The sequence below is a fragment of the Haplochromis burtoni genome, unplaced genomic scaffold (assembly GCF_018398535.1).
Source record: "Haplochromis burtoni strain Fernald_Lab_line unplaced genomic scaffold, NCSU_Asbu1 Contig_501, whole genome shotgun sequence".
NCBI classification, from domain to species: Eukaryota; Metazoa; Chordata; class Actinopteri; order Cichliformes; family Cichlidae; genus Haplochromis; species Haplochromis burtoni.
Genome location: NW_024582862.1, coordinates 388,612 through 398,404, shown reverse-complemented (window position 1 = coordinate 398,404; position 9,793 = coordinate 388,612). Strand labels below are relative to the sequence as shown.

The 9,793-nt window shown below is 48.0% G+C and overlaps 1 protein-coding gene across 1 annotated transcript in view; it reads left to right on the top strand.

Annotated features, from left to right (window-relative positions):
• Positions 1 to 2,116: 2,116 nt before the first annotated feature.
• LOC102308781 (glutamate receptor ionotropic, NMDA 1) overlaps positions 2,117 to 9,793 on the top strand; it is a gene marked incomplete in the record, with an annotated part of 73,062 nt that continues 65,385 nt past the window's right edge. The window contains 2 exon segments of the mRNA XM_014329056.2: positions 2,117 to 2,811; positions 4,934 to 5,190. Coding sequence (XP_014184542.1) covers position 2,811; positions 4,934 to 5,190 — 258 coding nt within the window.

Here is a 9,793-nt window from a genome sequence, read left to right as displayed (position 1 = left end):
GCCTGGAAGCTGAAGGGATGCCTCCTCACGAACACCAGAGAGCAAAATGAAACATGGAGGTCGCTCGTGTCTGACTTCATGTTTGCAGCTGAGATCAGACTCCAAGGACCTGCCAGTGACATCACACAAAGAGGCGGAGCTGAAAGAAAGCGGCCTCTGCACACAGAGGGGACCATGTTGTTATGTGGGGACCGTCCCTGCTCAGATGGCGGTGCGGGGGCCGTCCACGTGTTTCACGGTGAAATCGTAGTTTTAGTGCCTGAGCAGCAGAGTTCAAGCGGGGAGGGGTTTATATCACCCTTCCTCAGAGGAAGGGTGATATAAACCCATGCTGAGTAGGTAATAAACGGCACGTGGTGGTAGGGTCCCCCGCCTGATGGAAACCTTAAAACCAAGGGGCGTACAAAAGAGGCTGCCCATGGCTCCTCGCTCCAGCGCTCACAGCCGTGACCCTCGCAACGGGAAGGAAACTGAGTGGCTGCTGATTCTGAGGAGGTCAGGTTGGACTTACCTGAGTGAGCTACCTTTAGCTTCCCCTGCAGTTACTGCCCAACAATACAGCTCTCTGATTGGATGATCTGTCAAATTAATTTTGGCTGCTGCAGCAGGTGGACTGAGATCATGTGGTGAACACACCTGATGACATCACGGCGTGTTAATTACAGTGTTATGCAGTGGGTAGGTGGGGGACTGGGGGTAATGAGAGGTTCAAAATGCATGTTTCTGTGGCAACCACATGAAGGATGTGTAGCTGCATCTGTGTTGCCGTGGTAACTATCACGGCAGCGATGCAAAGCCGATTTAAAAAGAGAAAGAACCAGAGAAGAAGAGCAGAGCGCTGGGTTCTTCTTCTGCTGCTGCTCTGCGAGCGCTCACACAGCCCTCAGCGTGCGGTCAGCACACTTCACATTCACAGTTTAGGAAGACGTTCTATAAACCGAACCTCTGAGTTCATCTAATGTCCACATGAGGGCAGCCTCCAGCGGGCGGAAGTTCCTGCTGGACTAACTACGCTCCTATCACCTGCTGGAGTCATTGCTTGGAAACGAGCACCATCCTAAACCTTCAACGGTCCAATCAGCACGCAGTAAAATCATGTGAAGTTTGTCAGAGTCGTTTTTAGTTATTGTTTTAGGACAGTGGTTCCCAAACTCTTTTTGCTAGGCCACCCTTTGTTTTACAAGAAAATCTACGCAGCTGTTTCTAAGTGTTTGGACACGTAAACGATGTTTCAAATCACTGAAAACTGAGGTTTTAAAACTCCTTTTTTGCGTTTACATGTGGATGAGGAATACAGAGTTGGTCACGCAGCGTCAAAGCTATGTGGCTTTTTTCACGTCACGCTGTGGCCACGTTATTGCTTACATGGGATGAGTTGCAGAATGGCAGATAGAGACACAATACTGTTAATCTGACTGTCTGCAGGTTTTGCACACAGTTACTGTCCCTCCGTTTACAAAGGCAGAGGCATCACGGTGGGATTTTTTTACGTGTTTTATTTCCTGTGTAATAATATTCAACACTGTTATCAATACATTTTTCAAAAAATGCCTCTCTGTGCAAAATGGGTTCAAAAACATAAACAGCTGTGGGATCCTGTTTGTCTGTGACAGAGGGAACAAACCGTGGCAGGATCAGCCTGATGTTATTTGTATCCCGCTGTAACTTTACTGTATAAAGAGCAAACATCTCCAACATGTCAGGAGTAGTTAGTCATTACAAAAAGTGTTTGTGAACTAAAGATCAAGAATGTGGGATCCTGTTTGTCTGTGATTTAAACAGCCCAGCGCTGCTCCCGATGCAGGGAAACCCAATCCTGCAGGGAGACCTACCTCCGCACCTGTGCAGGTGAAGCCAAAGGGAAGATTTGCTTCACCAGATTTTCTAGTCTTTGGCTTAGAATGAAGTTGGTTTGGAAACATATTCGACGCTTCATCTTCTGCTTTGCGTTTGTGTGGGCGCCCCGTCAGAAACCTGTCCATGTACCAGTGTCCAAGCACTCTTTTTTCTTTCTTTTTTTAAAAATTCATCCCGCCCCCCCCGCCCCACACTTTGGGAACCTCTGTTTTACAAGCAGGTGGAAGTCAGGAGGCTGAGCACACAGCGCCCCCTGTTGTTGTCCTGACTGTGTCCATCCTTTATATCCAGTCTGTGTAAATATGAAGCCTCCTGCTCACAGATGGTCATTGACTATGTTGATGACAGCCGTGATTTTGGATCCTCCATTATCACATCGTGTCCTCCTCACGCTCAGCATGGAGCAGCTCCATCTGTTGATGAAGGTCATGTGATGCAGATCCTCCCAGCAGCCAATAAACAGGTGACACGTCACGCTGGTCGTTAGATTTAGTGTCGGTGTCATGCTGAACATTTTCAATAAATCACTGAAAAACGGACAGACGGACGTGAACGCGACGGGATTTCCGACGCTCGTGCCCGTGCTCCTGTGGCTGTCGTTCCCTCTCCTCCGCTTGTGAACGCGCGGGACGCTGGGAGCGAGCGTCAGTGATCCAAGGACAGAGCAGAGGGGCTCGTGAGCATCAGGTCACCTGGAATTCCGCGAGCGCACCGAAACGGAGGAGACCCGGACCCGGAGCAACAGCACCGATCCCGGGAGAACCGGGCTGTCCGTGACGGTCCGACCCGGACCCCAGCGATCTCGGTGTCACGGGGCTCCAGCGGCTCTCTGTCATAAACAGCAGCAGACTCAGACCCACGGACACACCGAACCGGGCCCACGGAAACACGGAAGGACAAAACAGAAATCAACAGGAGGCCGAGTAACGGATCCAGAACCGCAGGACCGGATCAGTGAGTGTTTATTGTGCTGTAAATGTGCTGTATGAATGACCGCGGGCAGAACCACGTGACTGTTTTTACACTTTATTGATTCGTTTGGGTTTTTACAAAAAATAAAAATAAATAACAAGATCAGAGGGAGTAACTGCAGAGTAACTGAGTATTTTTGTTTGAGTACGGCTCTGAGCAAAGCAAGTGTCCTGCAACGTGACACAAACTGGACCTGGACTCAGACTGAACTCAGAGCTGGTCTCAGAGCTGGACTCAGAGCTGGTCTCAGACTGGACTCAGACTGGACTCAGACTAGATCAGTCTGGTCTCAGACTGGACTCAGACCAGACTCAGAGCTGGTCGCAGAGCTGGTCTCAGAGCTGGTCTCAGACTGGACTCAGACAACACTAAGACTGGACTCAGAGCTGGACTCAGAGCTGGACTCAGAGCTGGTCTCAGACTGGACTCAGACTGGACTCAGAGCTGGTCTCAGACTGGACTCAGACAACACTAAGACTGGTCTCACACTGGACTCAGACTGGACTCAGAGCTGGACTCAGACTAGATCAGTCTGGTCTCAGACCGGACTCAGACCAGACTCAGACTGGTCTCAGACTGGACTCAGAGCTGGTCTCAGACTAGATCAGTCTGGTCTCAGACCGGACTCAGACCAGACTCAGACCGGACTCAGACTGGACTCAGAGCAGGTCGGGTAGATTTTGGGGGTTTTCTGGGTGTTTTGTGTGTCTGTGCTCTGAGGCATGTTCCTGTATTTCTTGTGTGTCTTTGTGTTTCACTTCCTGCTGTCAGATTTGTCGCCCCTGAGCTTTGTTCTTCAGTTTTGCGTCTCTGACACGTTTGTGTTTTCTTGTCTCATGTTGTGTTTTTGTGCTCGTTTGGTGTGTGCACTTTGTCTCCCTGCAGCTGTTGTGGTTCTGGATGTCTTCATCTTGTGTCTCTTGAGGTTTTTTTGTTACATTTTTGGTCTTGTTCGGAGGTTTTGCAGCTTTGCAGTCGTCATTTTGTGTTTGGCTCTCAGTCGTTGTGGTTCGCGGTCTGTCCGTCTCCAGGTTTAGTCGTCTCTGCATGTCTCATTTTCTTCATGGAGCCATTTTGTGTCTCTGCAGGTGTGTTTGGCACTTCTGTTTGTTTCAGCTTCATTTCTCTGTGTTTGTGTGAGTCTGCTGTGAGATTTTTCCCGTTTTTACAGCCGTATGCTCCGCCTGTCACTATTCCCGAGTGTCTCCACAGAAATGTGACTGAACACAAGCACTTCACGCAGACTCCTGGTCTGGAACACCAATGATAAACTTCCACCTGCATCGCTCTTTGAATCCTCCCCACAGAAGCTCAAAGTGCGCACACCTCCGTCTCAGCTGACCTCCACCACACGTTCCTACTTTTCTTCACTTTAGCTTCTTTATCGAAGGATTCAGACTCTTTGATTCGTCCACGCTCGCCTCAGACTTGTCCTCCAGTGTCAGACTTCCTGATTATAAAACATAAATTCAAATGAAAAGATCAAATTATTATTGTCTGTTTAAACTGTAAACAAATTACAAAAAAAACACGAGATAAAAATCTGGAAATGTAAAAGCAGTCTCCAGATCATGGAGTAAAAACTGTAAATTCTGACATTAAAATCCAAAATATATAACAAAACAAATCTTTATTATCATACTGCACTGATGGAAGTCACGCACTGACGGCGGCCTTCACCACGCCCACGTTTGTTTTAATGACCCCTTATAAACCGTTGAATGATGACATCAGCACCGGGATAAGAAGGGTTCAGGTGACATCATCAGGTCACGAGACAAATCTTTTGTATCTTCCTTCATGTTGTTTCACATGCTTTTGATTTTGAATGTTCACATCGAGCGTCTGACCTGATGCAGAGCTGCTAACATCAAATCAATTTCATTTTGTTTGAAAATTAAAATTAAAAAATCTTTTTGCGATTACCAAGAAAAAAAAGACGATGGAAGCCTTAAAAAAAAATCCAGATTATGAGATTAAGTCGGGGTTACGACATCATTTAAACGCCAGTCTGGACGTCTGCGTCCCCTCAGGCGTATCTGAGGACCCCACGGTGGGACTAAATCGTCCCTTTAGTAATGCACTTCCTTTCCCCTCCCCTCAGTGGAGCTGCGCGGCGTGCTGCTCCTGGCCGTGCTGCAGTGCTGCTCGGTGGCGCTGTGCGGCTGCGAGCCGCGGCTGGTGAATGTGGGCGCCGTGCTGAGTCAGAAGCGATACGAGCAGGTGTTCAAGGAGGCGGTGAGTCAGGCCAACGCTCTGTACGGGAAGGACAAGTTCAAGATGAACGCCATCTCCGTCACGCACAAGGCCAACGCCATCCAGATGGCACTCTCCGTCTGCGAGGACCTCATCTCCAACCAGGTGAGCACCTGCTGTCACATGACCCCTCAAACCTGACTCAGAAATGTCTTATCCCCGCCCCGCCCTGAGCCTGGTTCTGTTGGAGTTGGTCACATGATCGCTGAGGTTGTAAACGGCCTAAACTGCTGCAACTTTCACGGTGAAACGAAACTCTTCCTGTTTACCTTTCACAGTAAAAGCCCCGACAGAACTATGGGAGGTTTGAATGTGAAAATCTGTCTCCTCTGTTAACCTAACCTCAGACAAACATGATCTCAGATGACACGATTTATTCTGATTTCACTGCAGGATGACTTTTATTTTGACAGGTTTGCTGGTGGGGTGGTTGGGGGTCATGACGCTGTCCTGCAACAACAGCAGCAGCTTCACAGAAGTCATCTCGTAACGAAGCGAAATGCTGATTTTGGTCTAAATGAAATGAAAATGAATGTAATTAGTTGTCAGATAAAATAATCCTTACCCATGAAACGTGTTTAGATCATTGAATTCTCGTGTTATTAGCTCACATCATTACATTGTTCTCATATTTTTATGTCATTTATAAAAAGAGAGTCCAAAACAACACGAGCGCCGACACGTCTGAATGAGTTAATTACAGGAACATTAAAAATCAAAACGTCAGAGCGTCCTCAGCTGGATTAGAACAGGATAAAACTCGTTTCATGGCTGCAGAGGTGACGTACAGGACGCTGTATGCTGGTCAAATTCTGATTGGTTGATAAGCGAGCTGAATAGGTAAGGGAGTTCACCTGGACTGAGAGAAACAAACAAAAAAAAAGACGAACAACAGAACAAGCAGAGCTGCTCACACTGCCCCCATCTGGCAGCAGACGCTCACTGCAGGTTCACTGGGTGCACCTGGACACGCGGCCACGCAGAACGAACTACACCTGGATTCAAACTCAGGACCTTCTTCCTGTGCGGCCACAGAGCGCACCACAGTGTAAACACTACATGTTGCTAGGCAACCGCTTCAGATGAATGTCTACGGGGCCAAAATGGCGTCCTGGGTAAAATCGCTGCATGATGTATATGTTGTGAAATTTGAGGCGATGGAGTTAAAATCACACAAGATCAAAACAGCGCGCTCGGTTTTCTGATCGTGTATCAATAAAGTTGTCACATTTGTAGCAGCTGTTTCCATCTAGTTTCAGGATGATCTCAGTCGTGTTTGGTTAAACTCTGTTCGTCAGGCCATCTTCAGACTTCAGCCGTGGCAGATTTATTTATGTCACGCTGATTCTTTCAGTATGTGCAGAGAAATGTGGGGGTGGGTGTGCTCGTGTTTCATAATTATAATCAGAGTGAGAGTAAAACTGAGAGCAACAGCAGAATAACAATCACTGCACTCATGTTAAGCTGACTGGGCTCGTACGTTTTTAATATTTGGGAACATAATGTCATCTGTTGCCACCAGGAGGACATCTGTACAGGGGCAGAGAAAACAAAGCTGTTAATAAGAAAACTGCTCAGTTAATCCATCAGTGAAATGATTCAACATGGCAGTAGTAATGTGAACGTTTCCCTATTTTAGGAAAGAAAATCTTCGCTTTGTACATGGACACAAATCAGCTGAAACGAGAGAAGTCTGTTTCCCAAATTACTGTAAAACGTGTCGTATTTTCTCATTTTTGCACAAACATGATTCAGTCTTCTGTCCTGTTTGTGGACCTGAAGACTGACTCAGTCTAATTTAGTGACTTTTTTAGGAGAAGTAATCTCAGACCTCTATGCAGACGTAAGATTTATGTAAACCATCTGAAGGCCTCACTGCCCGACTGCACAAGATTAAAACTTGAATAGCTTTGAGCTGTATGCCAAGAGTGAACGAGACATCGAGTCACTGATCCACACCACCAGGATATACAGCAATGACATTGGAATGTCGTTCGGACTGGAGAAGTGTAGTCGGATGGTAACAAAGAGAGGGAAGGTAGTCAGAACTGAGGGGATTGAACTACCAGAAGGCAACATTGCAGACATAGAGGACAGTTACAAGTACCTGGGGATCCCGCAGGCGAATGGGAACCATGAAGAGGCCGCTAGAAAGCTGCAACCACCAAGTACCTGCAGAGGGTCAGGCAAGTCCCAAGTCCAGCACCCTGAGGCTGTACGCTAAGCGGAAGGAAGGGGGCCGGGGACTGGTGAGTGTCAGCACCACAGTCCAGGATGAGACAACGAACATCCAAGAATACATTGGGAAGATGGCCCCAACTGACCGAGTGCTCAGTGAATACCTCAGGCAGCAGAAACCCAAGAAAGAGGAGGGAGACGAGGAACCATCATGGAAGGACAGGCCCCTGCACGGTATGTACCACCGGCAGATAGAGGAGGTGGCTGATATCCAGAAATCCTACCAGTGGCTGGACAAAGCTGGACTGAAAGACAGCACAGAGGCACTAATCATGGCAGCACAAGAACAAGCTCTGAGTACAAGATCCATAGACCAAGTGGCCGGCATAGTGTACAGGAACATCTGTGCCGAGTATAACCTGGAAGTCCCGAGGTCAAAATGGGAGATGCCCCCAAGGGTGGTGGAGAATGACCGAGCTAAGATCCTGTGGGACTTCCAGATACAGACGGACAAAATGGTGGTGGCTAACCAACCGGACATAGTGGTGGTAGACAAACAGAAGAAGACGGCCGTAGTGATCGATGTAGCGGTTCCGAATGACAGCAATATCAGGAAGAAGGAACACGAGAAGCTGGAGAAATACCAAGGGCTCAGAGAAGAGCTCGAGAGGATGTGGAGGGTGAAGGTAACGGTGGTCCCCGTGGTAATCGGAGCACTAGGTGCGGTAACTCCCAAGCTAGGCGAGTGGCTCCAGCAGATCCCGGGAATAACATCGGAGATCTCTGTCCAGAAGAGCGCAGTCCTGGGAACAGCTAAGATACTGCGCAGGACCCTCAAGCTCCCAGGCCTCTGGTAGAGGACCCGAGCTTGAAGGATAAACCGCCTGCAGGGGCGAGCGGGGATTTATACTTACAGTGCTGTTGAAGCGATTTTCCCCTTTCCAATTACTTTTTTTAAGGTTTGTCACACTTTAATGTTTCACATCATTAATTGGAGATTATGTATGGGAATTTCAGGAGCGGGACCACGCCTCCAAACATGCTCCTTCCGGTCCTCATCTGTACAGGTTCCCCCAGTCCTGCAAGCTGTCATTCTCGTTTACGTGCTCCTCCCCTTTTCAATTCTGTAACTTCTTCACTTCTGTTCAGTACGTGGGGATCTGCCGGGCCCGGGAGCCGTCGCCAGGCCCCCTCAAAGCCTTCCCCAAACCGCAGCTCAGCTCATGCCCAAGCATCACCTTTACCTACTAAAACGCTGTCAAACATAAAATGAGGACGTGGGTCCAGCGAGTGAAACAAATGTAAATATTGGACAAAGCGACCCACAGTGAGAGCCTTTAACCACACACTGTCACAGGAACAGTGGAGAACCTTCCCACGAGTGGCCGGCCGACCAAAATTACCCCAAGAGTGCAGCGACGACCAAGAGGTCACATGTAGGTTTGGATTTTTTGTGTTTACTTGTGCTAATCTTTGTCTAATATTTAAATTTGTTTAATGATCTGAAACGTTCAAATGTGTCAAACATGGAAAAACACAGGAAGAGGGCAAACACCTCCTCACTGTACGATGGAAGCAGTGCGTAACAGAGTAGCCATCCATCTCAGAACGAAAGCATAGAAACAAGCAGTGTTTTTGTGCCTTTAAAAAGATATTACAATGATTTCAAACAGATGCAATCAAATCAAATCCTGTCAGATTGTCAGCAAACAGCTGCTCTTTGAGTGCATCAGAAATATTTATGTGTTTTTATGTGCAACCATCAGAGAAAAGACTATTCATCCAACACGGGCTCTGTAACCTGTTTCCTTTGTGGAGAAATGAGGCCAACATGGCGTCGATGTGTCAGAGGGAGCGATGGACGTCAGATTACTGTCCTCTCTCTCTCTGTCTGCAGGAACGCAGATGTAATCCGTCCAGAGAGATGCAGGGATTACAGCGCAGGCCTGTAACTGTGTTTGCTGCAGGCTGCTTGGTTCGGCTGAGCAGCTGCTGGTGGTTTCATGTGGTCACAGGTCCTGTTTGTGCTGCTGACAGGGAAAAGAAAACGTGCTTTCACTGCGGTTAGTTTATTAAAAACATGATACGATGATGCATCCATCATATCAGGATGAACAGAAGCTGTTAACAGGTAGAGTCTGCCTGTGGAAATGATATCCAGCTCAGTCTGAGGTCACGAGGCGAACGTCGGCTTCATACTTGTAAAAGCCGCAGCTTCCTCCGAGCTCAGAGGAGACGGGAGTCCACGTCTCACACTCTCTCTGTCTGTGCCTGATGTCCAGACCAGAAAACATTTGTTCCTTCCTGTTGCCCTTCACACTAAGAGCCTCAGATGGTCTTGCACTCTTGCAGTGGAAGAAGCAACTGAATAAAACAGGACACTATTGAAGTAACGTGCACCAACACAAACTCTTTGATCTGCTGACAGTAGCGGCGGTCTGAGTACAGCGGACTCATCTTCCTGTTCAGGAAACAGTTTGAGATAATCTGACCTTTTGCCACGGAGCGTGCTGGAAGCAGGCATCAGGGC